Source organism: Canis lupus, chromosome 15 (genome assembly GCF_011100685.1).
Source record: "Canis lupus familiaris isolate Mischka breed German Shepherd chromosome 15, alternate assembly UU_Cfam_GSD_1.0, whole genome shotgun sequence".
Lineage (NCBI taxonomy): Eukaryota > Metazoa > Chordata > Mammalia > Carnivora > Canidae > Canis > Canis lupus.
The window spans coordinates 51535079-51560386 of record NC_049236.1 but is presented as its reverse complement, the minus strand read 5'-3'; the positions used below and the strand labels follow the sequence as shown (position 1 = coordinate 51560386).

Below are 25308 nucleotides of genomic sequence, written 5' to 3'. Positions count from 1 at the left end.
AGATTGCTTTTCATCAAATTTGAGGTTTCAGCTCTTATTTTTTGGAATATTCTTTCAGCCCCATTCTCTCCCCTCTCCTTCTGGGACTTCCTATATGTATATGTTGGCATTCTTGATGCTGTGCCACAGGTCTCTTGAAACTCCACTGGTATTCATTTTTTTTTTCTTTTTGTTCCACAGATTGAATTATCTCAATTGAACTATCTCCGAGTTACTAATTCTTTCTTTTGCTGCTGAAATCAGCTATTAATCTCCTGATTAATAATCTAATTGAATTTTAGGATTAATAATCTCCTGATTAATAATCTCCTAATTGAATTTTCATTTCAATTATTATGGTTTTCAACTCCAGCATTTCATTTCATTCCTTTTTAATAATTTCTGTATCTTTGCTGATATTCTCTACTTGGTGAGATTTCACTCTCAGCCTTTTCTTTAGACATGTTTTTCTTTAGCTCTTTTAACATATTTTAAAGAGCTGAAAGTCTGTGTCTAGGAAGTCCTACCATCATGCACTGTACATGAACTATACTTTCTTTGTACGTCTCCCAATTTTTTTGTTGGAAGTTGGACATTTTAAATAATATAATGTGGCAACTCTGAGAATCAGATACTTCCCATTCCCAAGGTTGTTATTTTTAGTACTTGTTGTTATTGTTTGTTTAGTGATTTCTCTGAATTAATTCTATAAAGTCTGTACTCTGTCATGTGTGGCCACTGAAGTCTCTAGTTCACTTGCCAGGCAGCTAATAATTGAACACAGATTTCCTGAAACACCTGGACTAAAACTCCAAGTCTTTGCTGAGAGGCTGAGTGTGTTGCGGCAGGTTTCAACTAGGCAATTTACTACTCTGCCGTGGCCTTCACTTCCTGCATGCAGAGTGCCAAGGTCTGCTAGAGGTGAGAGATTAGGAACTTCCCAAGATTTTCCTGAGAAGGTGCACAGCCCTTCTGTGCAAGCATATGGCTTCCTAGATTTCCAAAACCATGCTGCTTTCCAAGACACCTAAGAACATCTCTTTCAGCCTCTCCTTTTAAAGCTCTTTGATTAGGCTCACCTGTTATTCATCACCTAAAATAGCTGTGAAGTTAAAACTCTTGCCTGTAATTGTTTTTAGACAAATGAGCATACCACAAGCCAGATCAAATAAGGACAATATTTCCTATTCAGAAAACCACTAAAGATGTCAAATAGTAACAACTAGGGTGAAAAGAGGGTCTTAAAGAGTTTCAGCTCCATTTTACTCCTTCTGATATCAGGAATTCAGGGCTGTTATTTTTCAAGGTTACTGCTGAGCTAGAGAGTAGGGGATGAGAATAGGACAAGTTAAAACATCACAATAATAAGCAAGCTTATTATTCTTGCTAAGAGTCAGCCATTTTTCTTGAATAGGCAAATCACTGGTTAGTTTCTAGGATTCTGGAAAAGTTGTGACAATTTCTGCCAGCTTTCATGAAACGTAACTTTTCAGAGGTCCTAATTCCATCATTTTCACTGTCATCCTGGCATTTCTAAGAAAATTTCTTAAGTACTCCTATGATTTATTTTTAAACATTTTTGTAGGAATTTAATTTTTACTACAACTTGTTTTATCTGTTCTCACTTAAAGGTCAGAGTAGAATTAAATGTATTTATTTATTTAAATTAAATTAGAATTACATTTTATTTTTTATACATTATTGTTTCTACTTCTTCTAAGATATTTGCAACCAATCTTGCTAATACTTATTGAATGCAGGTATCAATAATTCAACTAGCATGATGAAATATATTTCTTCCAAGAATTATTAAGAAATAAGTAAAAGAGGGCAGCCTGGGTGGCTCAGCAGTTTAGGGTTGCCTTCAGCCCAAGGCATGATCCTGGAGACCCGGGATCGAGTCTTGCATCAGGCTCCCTGCATGGAACCTGCTTCTCCCTCTGCCTGTGTCTCTGCCTCTCTCTATCTCTCTGTGTCTCTCATGAATAAATAAATAAAATCTTAAAAAAAAAAAGAAAGAAGTACAAGATTATACACAGCCATATCTAACATGAACATAAAAATTACAGCTATTATCAGCAGAAAAACTGTTTCAAAATAAAACATGACAGACTTAGAGATTAGCCTGATCGTTGTAACATGCGTGCTATAATCACACTATTAAGAACCAAATCTTATTAAAATCAACTTGTGAAACTCATAATCCTTTAATCCAGCATAATATGTTCTGCACTAACATGATAGCCAAACTCCTATGAAACCCTCATTATCAAAAAGCACGTTTTAAAAACAATCATCTTTTTGGGGAAGGGAAATAATCCTATTTGGGGGGACAGAGATTAAAATATTAAAAAAAATTATCTAGATTTAGTAATAAGGAGATCAATGCCATTTGCTATTTAAATGTTTAAATTTGATGAATCTGTGGGTTTATAGCTTACATCAAATTTGAAAAAAAAAGCAGCCTTTACTTCTTCTGAATTTATTTCTTCAGATATTTTTCAGGCTCGGACACACGTGCACACACAGGTGTGTACCACACACACACACACACACACACACACACACACCCTCCACTCCACTCAACAGTCCCTCATTTTGGGACTTTGATTACACATATATTAGGTCACTTGAATTTGTCCTGCATATCATGGATGCTATTTTCATTAAAAAATTTTTCTTTTTCCTTTCTAGTTTCATTTTGGATCGTTTCTACTGCTATGTCTTCAAATACACTAATCCTTTCTCCTGCAAAGTTTAATCTATTAATCCAATCCAGTGTATTTTTCATTTCAGACATTGTAGTGTTCAACTCCAAGTTTGACACGAACCTTTTTTATATCTTTCATGTTTCTACTTAACTTTTAAACACATACATCTTTTAAAAATTTATTCATCTATTTTATTTTTTCTTAATTTTTTTAAATTTTTATTTATTTATGATAGTCTCACAGAGAGAGAGAGGCAGAGACATAGGCAGAGGGAGAAGCAGGCTCCATACACTGGGAGCCCGACGTGGGATTCGATCCCGGGTCTCCAGGATCGCGCCCTGGGCCAAAGGCAGGCGCTAAACCGCTGCGCCACCCAGGGTTCCCTATTCATCTATTTTAAAGAGAGAGAGAGCGCGCACATGCATGCACATGCACGCACAGGTGGAGTAAGAGGAGTAAGGAGCAGAGGGAGAGAATCCCCAGACTCCCCACTAAGCATAGAGCCTAGATTCAGGGCTCCATCTCACTACCCAGGAAATCATGACCTGAGCCTAAGAGTTGGATGCCCCACTGACTGAGCCACCAAGTTACCCCTATACGATACATGTATAATAGCTTTTAAGGTCATAATCTTCCAATTCTACTATCTGTGTTAGTTCTATGTCAGTTTTTTTTTTTTCTATGTCAGTTTTGATTGAATGATTTTTCTTTTCATTAAGGATATTTTCCTACTTCTTTACATGTCTGGTAATCTTTCACTATGTGCTAGACACTATGAATTTTATTTTGTTGGGTGCTAGGTATATTTGTATTCCTATAAATACTCTTTAGCTTTTTTTCTGGGATGCGTTTAAGTTACAATAGTTTGATGTTTTCAAGATTTGCTGTTATGGTTTTTTAGAAGGGGAGAACAAAGCTCAGTCTAGGGCTAATTAGTACTTGCTACTGAGGCAAAATGTTCTTGAGTGCTCTAACCAATGCCTTGTGAATTATAAATTTTTCTAATCTGCCTGGTGAGTGAGAATAGGCATTATTCTTGGTCCTGTGTGAATGCCAGGTATTGTGCCTTCTAATTTGCTGAAATCATTCTTTCCCCAGCTTTGGGTAATTATTTCATGCATTCACCAAATACTTGAGGGGAGCCCTCTATGGATACCTAGGGTTCTCTGTGTAATTTCTCCTCTCTAGTATAAGGTCCTGTGAACTCTAGCCACCTGGGTCCCCTGATTCTCAGTTTCGTCTGTAGGGGCTCTGCCTAGGTACTCCTCATTGTGCCACAGCCTGGGAACTCAATAAAATAAGCTGACACAATTTTGGGACTTACTTTATCTGTTTCCTTTCTCTAAGAATCATTGTTGTTTACTGTCTGATATGTAACTTAAAACCTATTTCATATATTTTATCTGCGTTGTTTTTCAGATGGGAGGATAAATCCAATCTGTCACTACTTGCCTGGAAGTGGAAATACCACATTTGAATAAAATTTTGTTAGCTGTTCTGAATTTTTAAAGCAGAGGAATTGGACATTTCTCTATAAAGGTATGAACTAGAGTTGTCTAAAAAGATTTTTTTCTTTTGATTATAGTTTGATAGCTTTCCATAAAAAAAAATCCTACTATACTACCTTCATATCTAAAATATATTTATGGGGGAGATCCCTGGGTGGCTCAGCAGTTTGGTGCCTGCCTTCGGCCCAGGGCGTGATCCCAGGGTCCTGGGATCTGGTCCCACACTGGGCTCCCTGCATGGAGCCTGCTTCTCCCTTTGCCTGTATCTCTGCCTCTCTCTCTCTCTCTCTGTGTGTCTCTCATGAATAAGTAAATAAAATATTTTAAAAAACAAACAAATAAATAAAATATATATTTATGGCAACGCCTGGGTGGCTCAGCAGTTGCGCGTTTGCCTTCGGCTCAGGGCATGATTCTGGAGACCCAGGATCAAGTCCCACATCGGGCTCCCTGCATGGAGCCTGCTTCTCCTTCTGTCTATGTCTCTGCCTCTCTCTCTCTCTCTCTCATGAATAAATACATAAAATCTTAAAAAAAATATATATATATATATTTATGGAATAATGGGATTTTCCCCACATAACTGCTATCTATTAAATGTGTTGTAATTTCTAGCATTAATGTATTTTATAAAAATAGAAATTTTTTTAATTAAAAAGAATTTTTAAAGATTTTATTTATTTATTCATGAGAGACAGAAAGTGAAGGCAGAGGGAGAAGTAGGCTCCTTTCAGGGAGCCTGATATAGGACTCGATCCCAGAACTCCAGGATCACACCCTGAGCCAAAGGCAGATGCTCAACCTCTGAGCCACCCAAGCGTCCCTAAAAAAAATGTTTTAAAAGACTATTTATTTGAGAGAGAGAGTATACAAGTGGAGGAGGGGACAGAGGGCAGAGGGAGAAGCAGAATCCCTGCTGAGTGGGGAGCCCAACGCAGGGCTTGATCCCAAAGATCCTGAGATCATGACTTGAGCCGAAGGCAGACCCTTAACTAAGCCATGCAGGTGCCCCACAAAATAGGTAACATTTTAATGGGGTGAAATAAAAGCTTTTTTGATATTATCTTTCCTAGAAGACAATAGTGGATTTTGTTCTTGAGTCAATGTACTTGGGGGCAAGTTAACTTCTTCTCTGACTCCTTAGTTTCCTAAGCTAATATTATATATCTTTATCTTCTTGTCTACTTTCCTTCCTCTTAAAATAGTTATAATTTCAAAGTGTGAGCCTGCTTGAGACTCTCTTTGCTCCTCCTCTTGCTTTCTTTAAAAAAAAATTTTTTTTTAAACAAAATTTTTTAAACAGGGTGGGAAGACACACCTGAGTGGCTCAGTCATTTGGGCATCCAGCTCTTGGTTTGGGCTCAGGCCATGATCTCAGGGTTGTGAGATCAAGCCTTGAATCAGGCTCTGAGACAGGAATGGAGCCTACTTGAGATTCTCTCTCAGCTCCTCTCATTTCTCTCTGTCTCTCTCTGAAGTTAAAAAATTTAAAAATCTTCAAGGTGTTATAGAAACTTACGTATTTCTTCCACAACTTGTGGGTCACATTCTTTATATTTTTCTACCTCTGCCTTTAGCTGTTCCCTTTGGTCTCGAAGTGAAGACAGCTCTTTCGCTAGCGTGGTTCGCTCTTCCTGCATTCAATATAGTTTTATGTATATAATTAAGACAAGCAAAATACCATATGTTGTAAGGTTATACATTTTATAAACATTTTCTTATTTCTCAAAACTAATGTGCACTAGATTTTGGACAATATTACATATACCCCATACCTATATTCACAGTGTAAGAACAAACTCAATTCTCATTTTTCTCTGAAACTGCAAGCATCTTTCATATATTTTGGCTAGCTGAATGGGAATTAATATGAGAATGGACCTCTCATAAATAGATGAAAGGTCACTGATTATGTATGAACTTAAAGATGACTATGTCATCATATGTTAGGAAAAGATACTGCCTCTTGGGTAGTTTCATAAGACGGTGTCTATATATAAGCAATATTCTATGGCAATATTATCATTACACAATTTTCCTTAAAAGTTTAAGACAATTTTTCAACCTTTAAGAATGATTAAGCTTTAAAAATATTTGAAGATATCAGGGATGCCTGGGTGGCTCAGCAGTTGAGCGTCTGCCTTTGGCTCAAGCGTGATCCTGGAGTCCCAGGATTGAGTTCCGCATCGGGCTCCCTGCATGGAGCCTACTTCTCCCTGTGCCTGTGTCTCTGCCTCTTTCTCTCTGTGTCTCTCATGAATAAATAAAATCTTTATTTTTTAATTTTTAAAAAAGATTTTATTATTTATTTATTCATGAGTGACAGAGAGAGGCAGAGAAATAGGCAGAGGGAGAAGGAGGCTCCATGCAGGGAGCCTGACGTGGGACTCAATCCTGGGACTCTAGGACCCACACTGGGCCGAAGGCAGGTACTAAACCGCTGAGCCATCCAGTGATCCCATAAATAAAATCTTTAAAAAAATATTTGAAGATATCAGAAATAACAAATTACTGCTTATGGCCTCCTATCACATTTATTTATTCATTCATTCATTCATTCATTCATTCATTCATTTATTTATGATCTATTTATTTATTTATTTTTAAAGATCTCAGAGGAGCATCCTAGGAGATGCTCGTAAGAGCATCCACTAGGATTTTTCCCAGGTGCAATAAATCCAAGTGGACTGGCTAACACTCAGCAGACAACTTTTGGGCATGGATATGTCATCATTATTTGAAGATGGATCTACAATTTATTGCCAATGTTTAAAGGGAAAAAAAAAAGGATCAAATAAAGAAATGGTAATTGCTACTGTCAAAGAAATACAACAGCTTCAGGTTATTCCCAGAACTTACCTTCCCTTAAATATTCTTCATAAACTATCATTCTCCAATTCCTATCTGTGACTGCTGACTATTCACATAAACGAAAGTATGTGAAATAATTTTGAAAAGCCATAGTAAGACTCCTGGTATTTTCTTTTCTACAATGTGACTTTTTTTTGAGTCTTTTTCATAATCAAGTAGTACAAATAGAGGCCTAGATGGAAAGCTTAGTGGCGCACGTTGATCTTCAATACTTTTTCAAGTTATAAGTCAATACTTGAGATGATGATGAAACTAGAAAGTAAAGGGATTTTTAAAAACCCCTAACATAATACTTCAGAGAACATTATACTTTCTAAAATAAAATAATGTCAATATTCATTTAAATAATTTAGAAATATTACAAAGCCCCAAGGATAACATATGATAGTTTTCAATTTGTTCTGTGCCAAAACTTAAAAAACATGACTCTGAAAATTTTGCATAAACATTTATAAGGGGCTTAATTGTGGCATGTCCTCTTTTGAGTGCTTTGCAAATATTAGCTACTTTAATCCACACAATAACCTAATGAGGTAGATTTTATCCCCTATTTTACAGCCAGGAAACTGAGAACCGAAAATTTAGGACACTTTCAAACCCAGGCTGTCTGGCTCCATGGTTTATCCTTCTATGCTATGCTGCCATGTACAATATAATACAAGAATAAAACATAAACCTCAGTTTACAATTAGTGAATCCTACCATGTCCAATGTTCATGTCCTTTGCTGTATTCACTTCTCTTCTGGTAGAAATGGTATGCTCCTCACAGGAAGCTCAAAGTTCTTACTCTTCTATTTAGAATTGATATTATTAAAGAATCTACAGACAAACTTACCGTTTCATGTCGGCCAATTTTAGCTTTCTCAATGCTTTTCTGTAGATTTGTGTGCTTTTGATTTCCCTCAGATAACTGAAAAATTAAGACAAATAAAATGGCTTCCTAAGATAAACTTGCTTAACATGAAGTTTATGAGCTAAGACATCAATATGAGATTTGTTTTTAGCACAAGTCAGTGTAACAAACATGTCAAAGACTACAATGGGAACTAACTTTTCTAATTTGAAGAAAACCAAGTACTATGAATCACTAGGGCAGAATGAAAAAAAAGTTCAGAAATATTTCCTCTCATCCAATCAGAAAAGTAAATAATATGCTTTCAATTTTTTCTGCAGTCTTTATTTATCAGGTCCCCCAATTCCATGACAAGTAACTTGAGGTATATTATTTAGTTGAAAATTAAATTTGAAAATTAAAAAAATGTTTTATATAAATTCTTTCTTCAAATTTTATTTCACTTCTGCCTAAAGTCTTTTGAAAAGAGACTAGACTGTTTCTTATGGACTTGTAGTATTATGGCCTATTTCACTAACACAGAAGCAAAAATGAATACAATCACTTATTATTCTCAAATCAGGTATGTTATGAGGAATTATGTATTTGGTATATTACTTTCTTCAAGAACAAAAAATCTATTAGCCTCTCGCTGATTTTATACATGTTTTACATACCTTGAAAGTGATCAGGTCAAGTATTATCCTAAGCTTAGAAAGCAGTAAGTTGTATGTGGAAATGGATCAAATAATACCAGCATGAAGAGACCATAAATATATCCACTACCATGTGACTGAGCCCACGTAAAAACAAAAACAAAACTGGTTAATTTTAAAACACTGCTTCCTCTTTTCAATTTTATTAATCTCACCTGGGCCCATGACTAAATAAATAATCACAGGACATTCAATATTAAATTCTCCATCACATCTTTTGCTAGTTAGAAATTTCAGACTCGTGGGGCACCTGGATGGCTCAGTTGGTTAAGCATCTGCCTTTGGCTCAGGTCATGATCCTGGGGTCCTGGGATCAAGCCCTGAGTTGTGGAGTCTGCTTCTCCCTCTCCCTTTGCCCCTCTCCTTACTCATGTTCCCCTCCCCACCTCAAATAAATAAGTAAAATCTTAAAAAAAAAATTCAGACTCATAAGATTAAGAGTATTCTTAAAATGTATTTTACTCCTCCCTCACTGTAGAAATAATGATTTCTTTAAGCTGATTATAAGAAGCTGACCCTTTACAATATGACCTAGTTATATGTAGAAGGTAAATAATACTTGTTATGTGTCATAGATTAAAAATCAGAAACGGTTATCTTAAAAGTTAGTAGCTTTATCCTGGCTTTATGAAATGTTCCATTTCTCAATATGCATAATGGAAACGTTTTCAGCTTTCCTTTAATGATTCTCTAGTCATTGATTTTAAGCCATAGCATGAACAAGATCCATCTGTGATGCAAAGAAGACACCACCACCAAACCAGTTATAACTCTTCTGAGAGTAATTATCTTCCTAAGTTAAAACAACAACAACAAAAACCTGCTATACATTTAGGAGCCAAAATAAACTTTAAAGTCCTAAATTTAACAAGGAAATCTGGTTCTTTAAAACAAGGGTTCCCATTTATAAAATAATACCATGTTTAAAAAATTAATATTCCACCCTGCAGGACTCAACTGAAATAATTAATAAATGGATGTGACATTTAAACTCAGGAATAGAGAATCTTCCAGTTAAAAAAATACATATACCTATTACCATAAAAAATTTCCATTAAAAATAACCAGATAGGTAGATGTTATCCAAACAGTTAGTAATTATACAAAAATAAGCCAATAATTAATGGATATATAGCTCAACCTATATTAATGAAGTATCTTCCAGGTACTGTATGTCTGCTTATAATTATTTATAACTTAAAAGCATTTGAAAGAGAGCTAATTCAGGAATTCCTTTACTCTGAAAATGGTATCTGCTTTAGATGTGATTTCATGATTTGTCATTTTAAGTATGCTGGTAATGGAGGAAGGCACAACTTAAATGATGTGATCAAATAAGAAGCTTCTGCTAACTATCCTAAGTACTGAAGCAACTTAGTTCAGCTCCAGAGTGAAGGATTCTTGGTGATCTGTTCTTAAAATTTCAACTATCAGAAACAATGAAACCAACTCTTGTAAGGCAGCTCTTGTCAACAGCTTTTCATCTACACATCTCTTAGAAGCAATATTGCTATAGTTCTTAACACCTACCCTGGAATTAAATCAAACCTAGGCTTTCAACTGATAAAGAGCTGAGATTTTTAGCCACTGTATAGATATTATTTAAACCAGTTCTCAAACTTTAGCATAGATGAGAATCATCTAAAGGGCTTATTATAACACAGGTAGCTGGCTACACCTCATAACTTTTGAATAGTAGGTTTGGAGTAGAACCTAATAATATGCATTTTTAACATGTTCCCAGCTGATGGGTAATGCTGACGCTTCTGGTTTGGGGACACCACACTTTTGAGAACTACTGATCTTAACAAAAACCTCTTTTGTTACAATAACAAACTCAACTAAAAAACACAAGATAATAATATATGGGAGAATATTATCTAGTTCATCTGCAAAAAATTACTGCTAAATATTGTAGCCTGAACTGGAAACAAAATAAATTAATTCTGTCACTAAAAGAAATATGAAAGTCGCATTTACAAAACTAGAAAAATGAGTGATACTCTATATTCACCATAAAATTCCTTTGAAGAACACTCTATATACATTTCCATAAATAAAACAAGAACCAACTATATACTATACCAAATCCATTTCCAACTTTCACTAAATAATCTTTTAAAACCCAGTGATTCTGGAAAAAAAAAAAAAACCAACAGCAACAACAGTAAAAACTACCTATAATTAGTAAGAGGATTTCATCCTTAGATTTGAGGTTCTGACACAATGCCTCTCTTTAATGCATTCCAGACCACCTATACAGACACTCTGGATTGAGAAACATAATGCCAATGTTTTCTAAAGGGCTAATTCACTGCCTGGAGGAACTGCCTATTCATAAGAGGAACAGAAAGACTGATTCAAGCTGGCTGCACTGGAATTCTGATTTGCTGCTCTTAAGAAATAAAAAAAAAATGTCAAAGCATCGGGGAAGGAATATAGAGGTTTTCATAGGTGGGAAAGAATGTCAAGGAACAGAGAATGCAGAAGAGAGGTAACAGCAAAAGAAATCAAGAGGAGTCTACTGCTTTATCACATTCACAGACAGTATGTTACAGAAAAATAGGTTCTATGTCTCTTGTTTCTCCTTAAAAAAAAGAGCAGTATCATTTAACATTTTATACATTTAAGAAGTCTTGTTAGAGTATCTACAACTTTAAAATTCACTTTTTAAGGCGGTATTTCGTTTAGGCATCAGTCATAAGGAAACTATGAACAGTGTAAAGAATGACATTTATGTATAAAGATGGGAGCCATGTAATTGCCTTGTGTCACAGTTACGTAGCCAAAGGAAATATTTTGGAAGAATCTTTAATGACACTGAAATAAAGAGAGTTTTTAAAAAGCTGGAAACAATGTCAATACATTTGAGAGTTTATGACAGAAAAAAAATGCACAAAATTTTTAAAATGGTTATCTCTGTATCATGGAACATAATTTAAAATTTCCTATATAATAAGCATATGTCACTGTTATTTTAAAAATTCCTTTCCTGGCAGCCCTGGTGGTGCAGCGATTTAGTGTTGCCTGCAGCCCGGGGTGTGATCCTGGAGATGTGGGATCGAGTCCCACGTCGGGCTCCCTGCATGGAGCCTGCTTCTCCCTCTGCCTGTGTCTCTGCCTCTCTCTCTCTCTCTCTGTCTCTCATGAATGAATAAATAAAATCTTTAAAAAATTTTTTAAATTTATTTAAGAGACAGAATGCACGGGCGGGGGGAGGGACATAGGAACAATGAGAAACCCTGCTGATTGTGGAGCCCAAGGTGGGATCCCAGGACCCCGAGATCATGACCCCTGCCAAAGTCAGGTGTTTAACCAACCAACCGAGCCACCCAGACACCCCCTACTTAATTTTTTTTATTTTTTATTTTAGAGAGAGAGAGCATGTGCACACAAGTTGGGAGGAGGGGCAGAGGGAGAGAGAGAATCTCAGGCAAACTTCTGAGTGCAGACCCCCATGTGGGGCTCAATCCCAGAATCCTGAGATTATGACCTGAGCCGAAATCGAGTAAGATGCTTAACTGACTGAGCCACCCAGGTGCCCCTAATTTTTTAATAGATTTTTTCAGAGCACTTTCAGGTTCACAACAAAAGTGGATAGAAGACACAGTTTCCAAACAACCCCTGCCCCCACATACACAAAGCTCCTCCATTTTTAACCCCTGCTTCAGAGTGATCCCTTGAACCTACACTGACACATCATTATCACCAAACTCCATAGTTCACATTAAGGTTCACTCTTTGTGTTGTACATTCTATGGGTTATGACAAATGCATAATGACATGTATTCATCATTATGGTATCATACAGAGTATTTTTACCACCCTTAACATTTTCTGTGCTTTGCCTATTCATCCCTGCCTCCTGCCAACCTCTGGCAACCAGAGATCCTGTTAATGTCTATATAGTTTTGTCTTTCCAGAATGTCATATAGTTAGATTCACACATTATGTAATCTTTTTAGACCGGCTTCTTTCATTTAGTAGTATGCATCTAGGCTCCTCCATGTCTTTTCATGGCTTGATACCAAATTTCTTTTAATCACTGAATATAATGGTCCATTGTCTGAATGTACCATAGCTTATTTATGCATTTACCTACTGAATGACATCTTGGTTGCTTTCAAATTTAGGCAATTATGAATAAAGCTACTATAAACATTGATGTGCATATAAGTTTTCCACCCATATGGGTTAATCTCAAAGAGTACAATTGCTGGACCATAACAGTATGTTTAGTTTCTTAAGAAGCTGCCAAACTCTCCTCCAAAGTGGCTGTATCATTTTGCACTCCCAAGAGCAATGAATGAGAATTTCTATTGTTCTACATCCTCACTGGCATTTGGTGGTGTGTTCATTCTTTTTCTAGTGTCTACATACTATTTTATTATTCTATTCTTTTATCAATAGCTATTTTGTTAATGTCCCATTTTTCATTAGAGCTGGGTTCCAAAACTCCTGTCATTTGACATAGATCTCCATGCACGTGTGGAAATCTTTCTGTACCATATAGTATAAGCAAAATTGCTGGATCAAGACATAAACATTTAACCTTCCTTTAGCACTTTTTATTGTGGAAAATACACATAAAATTTAAAAATTTTAAAAGATTTTATTTATCTATTCATGAGAGACACAGAACGAGAGAGGCAGAGACACAGAGGGAGAAGCAGGCTCCATGCAGGGAGCCCGACGTGGGACTCGATCCCGGGTCTTCTGGATCACACCCTGGGCTGAAGGCAGCGCTAAACTGCTGAGCCACTTGGGCTGCCCAAAATTTAAATTCTTTTAAGTGTATAACTCAGTGGGTATAAGTACATTCACAATATTGAGCAACCATCACCATTACCCATGTCCAGAATCTTTCATCACCCCAAACATAAACTTCACATCCATTAAAGAATAACTTCCATTCTCCTCTCCATGCAGCCCCTTGAAACCTCTACTTTACCTTCTGTCTCTATGAATTTGCCTATTCTAAGTACTCCATTTAAGTGGAATCAAACAATGTTTGTTCTTTTGTGCTTGACTTACTTCACTTAGCAAAATGTATTCAAGTTGCATCCGTGTTGTAGCATGTGTCAGATTTCATTACTTCTTTAAAAAAATTTATTTATTTATTCATGAAAGACACACAGAGAGAAGCAGAGATAGGCAAAGGGAGAAGCAGGCTCCTCTCAGGGAGTCTGATGCGGGCACTCGATCCTGGAACCCAGGATCATGCCCTGAACCTAAGGCAGACGCTCAACTGCTGAGCTACCCAGGTGTCTCAGAATTTCATTCCTTTTTAAGGCTGAATAAAAAATATATCATTTTATGTGTATATCACATTTTGTTTATCCACTCACCTGTTGATGGACATTTGGGTTGTTTCCATCTTTTAGCTATTGAGAATAATGCTGCTATGGACACTGGGGTAAAAGCTATCTGAGTCCCCTCCTTGTTTTCAATTCTTTTGGCCAAATACTTCACAGAGGTATTCTGGATCATAGGGTAACTTCATGTTTAACTTTCTGAGGAACTACTAGACTGTTTTGCATAACAGCTTCACCATTTTACATTCCTAATAGCAATGCAGACGGGTTCAGTTTCTTCAACATTTGTTATATATAATTTTTTCTTTTATAACATGTGTGAATTAAGTGTTTAACTTTGACTTTAGTCATTTTACCCTTCACTGATAGAATCTAACAGGCTTATTCCCTGCAGGTTTTCCCAAAGTGGTTACTGGTAGTTTAAAAGATTGATAATCTGATGGCTGAATATGACATTCTATTATTGTTTTAATTTGCATGTCTTTGATTACCAAGATTTAGCATCTTTTCATATATCTACTGATCATATGTATTTTTTCAATGACTTAATACCCTTTAACCATTATTTTATTGCATGTTTGCCCTTTTCGTAAATATATTTAGGAACTGTATATATGACAGATGGTAATCACTTATTTATATGTGTTTACCTTATAATGTTGTCTTTCAATGTTCAAGTTTTAATTTTTTTAGGCAAATCTATCTTTTGGCTTCTAGATACCGTGTCTTGCATAGAAAAGCCTCTCAAGCTAGTATTGTACAAGTAGTTCCCTTCTATTATTTGTACAGTATTCTTTTGATGTTTTACTTTGTAAAAGGTCTTTGGTTTATTTTGGAAATGATATGAGGTAGGGCTCTAAATTCAGTTCATTTCAATAGATATCCAATTATTCCTATAACTCATTCAATAGTCTGTCCTTTCTCTACTGAATTGATAAAGATGTATGGAATCTTCATCATAAAGTAAACAAGTATACATTAAGCCTGTTTTTGGCTTCTCTTTACTGCTCTACTTATGTTTTTCTATTATTTTACAAGTATAGCAAGTTTTAATTACTATAGCAATATATTTGTTTTGGTATCTAATAGGGAGAATCCTACCTCACTGTTCTTTAATACTTTCTTGATCCTTCTTACAATTTCTCTACCACATGAACTTGAGAATCATGCATAATAATCTAATGTGATTTTGGTTACCACATTAGCTATATCGACATAAATTGACATTTTTATAGTTTTCTCATTCCTGAATATAGTGTTCCATTTTTTAAAGAATTCTTTCATGTCCTTCATTAGAGTTTTATAGTTTCCTTCATGTATATTTTGCCCATTTGTTGTTAGGGTTTAATATTGTTTTGGATGCTCCTGAGGGATAGCCAATGACCTCTAGCCTAAGTCTATCACTGTATGGAATCTCTTTGCCACAGTAGTTGATTTCAAGTGTTACTGAATCAGAATACAGTCAGTCTTTCTTTTAGTGGTTATGGGAAACAACTCTCTCCTGCCCTCTGAATTCTAAACTACAAGACTACAAGAAAACAAACAGCCCAAATCACTGCTGGTAGCCACCTCACAACGGTGAAGAAAGCCAACTTTAGGACATGGGTATCACACAAAAGGTAAAGCCAAGATAAATGCAAAAAAAGAGAGTCATAATCTTGATTAAATGATGCCTGAAGGATGCTCTACTTTTGAAAAAATTTAAATAAGCCATTAAGTCAATTCCAGCTTTATCATTTATGCCAAGTAAATGTGGGTTTTCTGCCATTACCATGTAAACTGTTGAACTATTACAACAGATAAAGCTTAAATTAATAGTCTATTTCATTTACTGCTGAACTAGCAATGAATACTGTGAATTATTTTGGAAGATGTAAGATTTAAAATATTCCTCTATATTGGGTTATAAAAGAATAGGAGTGGGTGGAATAAAGTAATATATGCCAGGAAGGCTCTTCATTCAATAAGCTTTTATGAGGTGCCCACTATACATACATCTGTTAACAGACATTTGGGTTGTTTCCACCTTTCCATGTTTCCACCTTTTAGTTATTGAGAATAATGCTGCTAATCTTTGGGCTTAAATCTTTTCACTAAAATAATACAGCAACAAATTACTCAAGGCATGCAGTGAGCAATGAATGTTGAATATTTTTGAATTAAATTGTTTGTCCTTAGGCAATAAGATGGTGCTCATTAAAAAAATAACACTCTGTGAAACTAGTAAAAATATAGCAAATTAGTACTCCACTTAAGAGAGGGATCACATTCCAGCAATCCAACCTATGCAGCACACTGAAGAACCTGGAAATAAGAAAAGTACACTAGAGATCTTAAATAATGGACACAGGAAATAGGGAGGATCCCATTAAGAAAGCAACACAGAGGGATGTCAGGTGGCTCAGTGGTTGAGGGTCTGCCTTCGGCCCAGGGCGTGATCCTGGAGTCCCGGGAACAGGTCCCACATTGGCTCCCTGCATGGAGCCTGGTTCTCTCTCTGCCTATGTCTCTGCCTCTCTCTGTGTGTCTCTCACGAATAAATAAATAAAATATTAAAAAAAAAAAAAAAAAAGAAAGCAACACAGAGGGTAAGTGAAGCCACTTAGTAAGTGCATACTTAGAAGCCCAAAGAACTCAAACTCTCATACAATATACCTGCTGAAGATGAGATCACAATAATTAAAATTATAATGTGAAGAAATGAACTATCAGAGTAATGCAAAACAAACAGGAAATAAACATTCTTTCAATTAGAAATATCAAGAATATATATGTTCAATAAGATTAATAAAAGGAGAAATGGAAAACTTAAATTACAAGAAGGAGAAAGCAAGAAGATTTGGAAATGAACTATTTGAAACTGAGCTATTTGACAATGAACTATTTTTGATTTCTAGGAAGTGATAAAAACATTAAAAAGTAGTTAAGAGATATGGAAGATAAAGTCCAACAGAAGCCTTATAGTATAGTGAAAATAGACTTTAGAAGTTGTGACTACAGGGATCCCTGGGTGGCGCAGTGGTTTAGCGCCTGCCTTTGGCCCAGGGCGCGATCCTGGAGACCCAGGATCGAATCCCACGTCGGGCTCCCGGTGCATGGAGCCTGCTTCTCTCTCTGCCTCTCTCTCTCTCTCTCTCTCTCTGTGACTATCATAAATAAATAAAAATTAAAAAAAAAAGAAGTTGTGACTACAGTCACAATACAATTAAAAGTCATTCAGATATTTTGAAAGTCAAAGATATGCAAAATCCAACTGATGAAGTGAAGTTAGGTACAAAGTTATGGAGGATTAGACTCTTCCAACATGAGAACTGGGTTCTAATATAACAAACTCAGAGATGAGGGCTACGCAGCAGAGGTCACTGTCTACCAATATCTGTTCTTCCTTGTTTAAGAGAACCCCAGTGAATAGTGAAAATAAATAGGAATTGTTATGTCTGTCAGTCCTGGGGGCAAGAATATGTCCTAGATAGGGTATCTCTGTTAAGAAACTCATCTACCTGAGAAGGAAACTCAAAACACACTTTAGGCAAGCCTAAAATTATCTGGAATGACATAATTGTTTCTTCAATAGGTGATTTTTTTTTTTTTTTAATGTCTGTCAGTGCTGAGGGCAAGAATATGTCCTAGATAGGGTATCTCTGTTAAGAAACTCATCCACCTATGGGCAGCCCAGGTGGCTCAGCGGTTTAGTACCGCCTTTAACCCGGGGATGATCCTGGAGACCCAGGATCGAGTCCCATGTCGGGCTCCCTGCATGGAGCCTGCTTCTCCCTCTGCCTGTGTCTCTGCCTCTCTCTCTCTCTGTGTCTCTCATGAATAAATAAATAAAAAATCTTTAAAAAAAGAAACTCATCCACCTATGAAGGTAACTCAAAACACACTTTAGGCAAGCCTAAAATTATCTGGAATGACATAATTGTTTCTTCAATAGGTGATTTTTTTTTAATCAAGGGGAGACTTGAATTAAGTATGAAGATGAGATTTGTATTATTAATATTTTTGTATAAATAAATAACCTATACATATTTTATACTGTACTCATGGGGTAAAATGATAAAAACAACTTAATTCTTGCCCCCAACTGCCATTTTAAAAACAGCTCAAAAGGGATCCCTGGGTGGCGCAGCGGTTTGGCGCCTGCCTTTGGCCCAGGGCACAATCCTGGAGACCCGGGATCGAATCCACGTCAGGCTCCCGGTGCATGGGGCCTGCTTCTCCCTCTGCCTGTGTCTCTGCCTCTCTCTCTCTCTGTGTGAATAACATAAATAAATGAATAAAAAATAAAAATAAATAAAAACAGCTCAATGAAGTAGTTCTCTGCCACTGGATGAAGAGGTGGGAGTCATGATTTCCTTGATGACTGTTAATAAATAGAATTATTTTAAGTTGTCAAGTAAACTCTTGATATAGGCCTGGGAGTTGGAACCATACCCTTTGGTCAAGTAAGAACCATACTTTAAATAAAAAAACCCCACCCAAATGGGACACCTGGGTGGCTTGGCTACTGTTGTGGAAGATATAGTAGCTGTAGTAGCTATTATACTGTAGTAGTATATATATCTACATCCAAAAAGGGAAAGCCAAAAAATGGCAGAGAAGCCAGTCATCAATCTGTGGTTAGATTAACCGATCCTGAAGATCCCACCTCCAAACTTCTTATATAAGAACCTCTATTATTTAACCTAATTTGGATCTACTTTTCTGTTATCTGTGGCTGAAGATATCCTGATTCATGTTTTTTTTTCCTAAGATTTTATTTATTTATTCATGAGAGACACACAGAGAGAGGCAGAGACATAGGCAGAGGGAGAAGCAGGCTCCACGCAGGAAGCCTGATGTGGGACTCGATCCCAGGACTCCAGGATCACACCCTGAGCCAAAGACAGACACTCAACCACTGAGCCACCCAGGGATCCCTGGATTCATGTTTATAAAAAACCCATAATGTTAGGCAGCATTTCCCAAAGTGTGTTCCCTCATGAAAATGGATCAAGTATGGGATGCCTGGGTGGCTTAGTCAGTTAAGAGTCTGACTTTGGCTTAGGTCATGATCTCCGAGCCCTGGAATCAAGCCCCATGTGGGGCACCCAGCTTGGTGGGGAGTCTGCTTATCCCTCTCCCTCTGCCCCTCTCCCTGCTCATGCTCTAATAAATAAGTGAATAAATCTTAAAAAAAAAAAAAAAAGAAAAGAAAATGGGTCAAGTAAGATTATAGTGTATATACCAGCATATTATTAGATCTGAGAACTCAAACTAATTTATCTTTATTAATCCAGGATCCCCCAATACCTTTGATTATAGAACTTTCCTTTTAACTAACACCTTTTATATATCCATTCCACAGAATTACTTTGGGTAATGCTAAGATAATGTCCAGAAAACTATAATTCAGGTAAAATGGTAGTTAAAAAAAAAAAAAGGAGTTAAAAATTCATGCTTAGTCATTCATACATATGATATTTCTGAGGCTGATTCCTACCCTCCCAAAATGAGATTACTATAATCATGACTACTCAGTGGAAATCCTCTACTGCTATATGTTGTAGATTAGAAAACAAAGAAAAACTATAGGCCAAGGAGGAAGACTCCTAGACCAAGAACACAATAGTTGGGACTGGAACTAGGCAGAGCTGTATTAATTTATGCATTCACTCAACTTTTTTTTTTTTAAATTTATTCAGAGGCAGAGAGAGAGAGAGAGAGGCAGGCAGAGAGGCAGAGACACAGGCAGAGGGAGAAGCAGGCTCCATGCAGGGAGCCCGATGTGGGACTCGATCCCGGGTCTCCAGGATCACACCCCAAGCTGCAGGTGGCGCTAAACCACTGCCCCACCAGGGCTGCCCTCAACAACATTTAGTATGTTTCTGTCTCAGTAATTGCATTTCACGCTGGGGAAAAAGCATGATTAAGATATCTCTGCCCTCAAAGAACGTCTACCATGGAAATAAGGCACATAAAGACTTCACTCTATAAAAGAAATATATATAAGATGGGCAAAGCACAAAGAAGTACCAGACTGAGGAGGAGGGGATAAAAACTCAGAAGGAAAGATTCTTGAGGTAGGTCTTAATGGATATATGTCTCTCGTTAATGCGCAGGTTGGAGTCCTGATAGTTGCACTAGTAAAAAGAGCCAGCCAGGCATGGCGTAAAAACCCAAAGATATAAAATGAGTAGCACTTAGGAAGCTGTAAACAATTCAGTATAACTGGTCTGTAGGGCTAGCAAAGGGTGGTAACAGCAGGTTATTAGGCTGGCTAGTAACAGGAGCTAGATTACAGAGAGCCTTAAAGTCAGGCTGAGGAGTCTGGACTTTATTATTCAGGATTGGGAAACCATCCAAAGGACATTAAAGATAACTACTATAGCAGATGGGAGAAAGTGAAGACTGGAGACAGGGAGACTAGTGAAGAAAATAATTCAAAATTCCGGTCCAAAGATAATGAGAGTCTAAGCCAAAACAGTGGCAGTGGGGCTGGAGACAGAGGGAGAGATTTGAGAGTTATCAGTGTGTAGAATCAACTGAGGTTTAGCATGAGCTGGATATGGAGGAAGGAAGAAAAAAACCCTAGGATAACTACCTGGTTTGGGTGACTAAGTGGCAAGTAGTCCCAGAGTCTAGAATACACAGAAGCATGTTTGGGTAATGAACCGAGCCGTGAACATATGGGCTGTGATTTGCCTGTCAGCCATTCAAGGAGAGATCTCTAGTAGGTAGCTGAACTCAAAAGTGTGGAGCTCAGTGCAGAGGTATAGGCAGGAGATAAAAACTGGGGAATCAAAGGTATGTGAGTGGCAATGGAAGTCATAGGAGTAGATGAGATTTCCCAAGAAGAATGCACAGAGCAAGAAGGTAGAGGGACTAAGAACACTGGGACCAGCCTAGCAATCCCTAGATTGCTGGATTTGAGTTATTTTTCCCTATTTCAGAAAATAATTTTCACAGAAAATATATATTTACTTCAGATGGAGGCTACATAAGCTAAAGTCCCATGTATTGTAGCCTTAAATGGTAGTTCTTAAAAAATGAGACTTGGGTGAAAAGATGCAAACCCTTCTTTATAATTAGGGAGACTGAAGTACTATTTTAAAGCCTAGATTTATATCAATTAAACATGTTAGCACTAGTTATTTCACATCATTTTTTTAAATTTCACATCAATTATAAAGAGCTCTTATTAGTATCACTTATATCTATGGTTGAAAAAATGAAAAAAAAAAGGAATGGAAATGAAATATTATAGCCATGAATCTAAAACAGGTCCTTGTTAATAGTCTGGAATACATCTGACTAGGATTATTACAGGAATGAAAATAGGGCAAGTACAAGAAATAGTAAACTAACTAAAGGCAACTTACAATAATTGGTGATGGATTACATAAAAGGTAAAATGAACCAAAGTTAATCTTCCAACGTGAAGGCAGCAAAATTGTGGAAGTGACAGACCTGCAGGATGAACTCCATTTTTTTTTTAAAAACTCCATTTCTATATTCTTAGGCATAATCAGTTAAAGATAGAAGTCTGGAAAGAATATGAAGTTTCTTTTAGAGCTACAGACCTTATTCAGATATTGGTTATACATATTAAAAGTGGAGTCTAAGGGAATAATATGGAGGAGAAAACATCCTTTAGAATCAATTTTGAAGGACATGAGAGTGAAAAGAAGAAAACAGTAATAAATGATAATACGGTAGTCGCCTCTTATCCACAAGGGATACAGTCTGAGACCCCTAGTGGATGCCTGAAACTGCAGGTGGCACTGAATCCTACATATACTGGTTTTGTCTATACATATATCCCTGTGATAAAGCTTAATTTATAATTTGGCATAAAAAAGAGATTAACAACAATAAATAATAATAATAACTACAATATACTATAATAAAAGTTATGTGAATGTGATCTCTGTTACTCTCAAAATATCTTACTGCACCACACTCACCCTTCTTGTGATGATGTGAGATGAAAAATACCTAAGCGATGAGATGAAGTGGGGTGAAGGATACAGACACTGTGATGTAGCATTAGGCCACTGTGGACCTTCTGACCACACATCAGAAGAATCCCCAGCTTCTGGACACTGTGGAGAGAAAAACTGCTAACGGAGGCAGGGAGGAGACTACTATAGAATGGCCAGAGGAATTTTAATTATCAGGAGTCAAGAGCTCCACAAGGCAGTCAACCTCATCAGAACTGGAGAAGAGGTTACAAAGAGAGAGCAAGCCAGCGGAAAGGCCCTGAAAGCATTAAGAACTGGCACTAGAAGCAGTGACATCCAGGAGAAAAAACTGAGGCAGCAAGAATAATAAATTAAGAGTTTGCTGCTTCTCTCTCATTCTAGAATAATGCCTATTCATTTCTCTTTTGCTGAACATGTTAATTAACATGCAACTTATTTATGGTCTAGTTTCTGAACTGAAACATGAATTTGCAAGGACATGGTTAACATGGTGTCACAGTACATAGTAAGACCACAAAAGCTTGAAGGACTGAATGGCACCCTACTTCACTTAGCGTAAAATTTTGCAAGAATGTGGATGGCCTTCCACTGTCTGGCCATTGTCCCACATTAACTCTCTGACCTACCTTTCTACAGTCCATTTCAGTCATTCTACCCTAGTTACACTGGCCTCTTTGATGTTTTGTACATTTACTGCACTCTTAAGGTCTTCACACTTGCTGTTTTTTCTGTTCCAGTAGTGTCTCTCTGGATGTTCCTTCCCAAGATATTCACAGGTTAACTCCCTCTCCTTCCAATTTTGCTTTCTCAATAAGGTCTACTCTGATCACTTGACTTTAAATGTACCCTGTCCCCCAACTCTAGCACTACTTTTAATTTTTTTCATATACCCACCACCTATTCATATAGGTGAATCACAGTCTGCCTAGTAATTATGCTTATTGTTCGATGTCTGTCTCCCTCTACTAAAAATTGAGCTCCACAAAGGCAGAATCTTTGTTTTGTTCACCAACACATGTCTCAAGCACCCAAAACAGTGCTTGGCCCAGAGAAGCTTAATAAATACTTCTTGGATGAATGAACATATGAATCACAGTGACAGAAAATGAGCCTGTTGGAAGGGGTGGTGAAGCTTTTTCAGCACTGTATCTAAGGATATCTCATAGTTAGATATTCAGATACTGGAAAAGTCCAGCACAGGACGAGAAAGTCAATGGAGGAAGCCAATGGAGAGCATACAAAGTTGTCATAGGTCTGATTGAGTACAGGTGGCCTTGGTGAAGAAAGTAAGAGTGTGAGACATGGAATAATAAATGAACATCTCCATGTGTGAAAGCTGGGAAAGCTAAGACCTGATGCTCTCAATCTTTTCCATCAAGTAGAGTGCAGTACCAAAACTCCCAAAAGACTGAATTTTTTTTAAGAACTACAAATGTTATGTAGCTTTATAATTTAGCTTATTAAAGAGGAGAAATAAAAAGTTGCCAACTATTTATCTTGTTGATATAATGTGAGCTTAAAGAAATAAAATTCCACAAAAATCAAAGACTCTTCTTACCTGGAAAAGATCCTAAAAATGATAAATCAAGAATCAAATTATTAAAATTTCTCCAACTGGCTTTTATTCCTTAGTGAACATCTTATGAAAAGAATATGTTTAATATAAAAAAGATAGAACTTCCACTGAGAAAAAACAGCTTTATTTTGATATATTACTTCTCAGGATTTTACTTCCTAAAAGAAGTCCATTTTGGAACATTAGGCATAATTATTGTAGTTTATAAGGTGATTATGCCATTAGGTGATGATCTTCTGTTCACTGCAGGAAAACAGTGGAATTACTCTTCTTTCCTCATTAACAAATGGGTAGAGGGTTTTACAAGAGAGAAAAATCTAAATTTTACTGAGAGAAAGTTGCACTGACTTCTACAAAACTACCATTTTAACAAATTGAACATAATTGATAATACTAATGCAGCAAGTAATATCATTCCAAACAATTTTTATTATCTTTTGTCATTTTCTTTTTTCTTCCTCCAAGTGTTTAAAAACAATGACAAGGGTAACAAACTACAAATGCAATGAGCCAGACGGTCTCCCTGTACTCTCTCCTGTCAAAATAGTCACTCACCTGCTACACTAGTTATCAGTGAGGGCCTCCAGTAAGCCAGGCCCTCACTGGAGGTTTCAATATTGCCCTTTTATGGATTAAGAAATGGAAATCCAGAGAGAGTAGGTAATTTTGACTAGGTAGTAAATGGCAATATTGTTAGTTGAATCCAGGTCACTGGACATCAAAATCTGCGTTTTCCAAAGAGAATCCTGTTTTTTTGGGTATCATATGTTAAATCTGTCAATACTGGGACGCCTGGGTGGCTCAGCGATTGAGCGTCTGCTTTCAGCTCAGGGCGTGATCCCCCTGCAGGAATCCAGTCCTGCATGGAGCTCCCCACAGGGAGCCTACTTTTCCCTCTGCCTCTCTCTCATGAATAAATAAAATCTTAATAAATGAATACATAAATAAATAAATCTGTCAACATTTTTAAAAAGATCGATTGATTGATTGATTGATTGATGATAGACACACAGAGAGAGAGAGAGAGGCAGAGACACAGGCAGAGGGAGAAGCAGGCTCCATGCAGGCTCAAGGATTGCGCCCTGGGCCAAAGGCAGGCGCCAAACCGCTGAGCCACCCAGGGATCCCATCTGTCTACATTTTAAATACTAATAAACAATGTCTAAGACAATTTCTAACAAGGAATCCTCAAAAACAAACCATATTTTGAGCTATATGGCATATATTTAGCTAAGATTAATCTTTTGAAACAACATATTAAAACAAAATATCTTTGGTCAAGAAGAACCTTTCAACTGAAATAAATAAGAACCTCTGACATTTGAAAAAGTGGAAAAATCTGAGGCAGACCGTATTTATAGAAGTATAAATATACACTAATGAAAATGTGCAGCAAAAGTAGCAAAAAAAATATAAAAGAAAATGGTCAAATACTTTCATATTTCAGGAAAAATCAAAACACAAATATTATTTGTTGATTATAACACTACAGCTCAGCATCGCCACTGCAGTCTAAGGAGGGGGAAATCAAAGATAAAGCAGAGTATTTTCTGTATAACTCAGGTAGTCATAGAGAATGGACTATATTATCATTAAACACTTTATTATCTGATCAATTATGCTACAGTTATAAAACTTACTACTCCCATAAAATAATGTCCTATTTATATTACTATGCCGGAGCCAACCCTTCTGGCTTACTGACTCATAGACTCCATGTCCAACCTCCTTTCTCCCTTACCCATTTCCACTCACAGTCTCCTCTAGAAGTGGCAGTGTGACACTGCTTCAACCTATAAGAATTAAGCAAAGTCTATTGGAGAGCTTCTGGGAAA

At 36.7% G+C, this 25308-nt stretch overlaps 1 protein-coding gene across 5 annotated transcripts in view; it reads right to left on the bottom strand.

Moving 5' to 3' along the window:
• The window catches only part of MND1 (meiotic nuclear divisions 1), a 63252-nt gene that overhangs the window by 10477 nt on the left and 27467 nt on the right, over positions 1-25308 (bottom strand). For 3 of the 5 annotated variants that reach the window (XM_038559061.1, XM_038559060.1, XM_038559062.1), the window contains exons 5-6: positions 7906-7980; positions 5718-5832 (exon numbers count right to left, since the gene is read on the bottom strand). In XM_038559061.1, coding sequence (XP_038414989.1) covers positions 5718-5832; positions 7906-7980 — 190 coding nt within the window. The remainder of the gene's footprint in view (positions 1-5717; positions 5833-7905; positions 7981-25308) is intronic. The other 2 variants (XM_038559063.1, XM_038559064.1) reach the window with 1 other exon arrangement.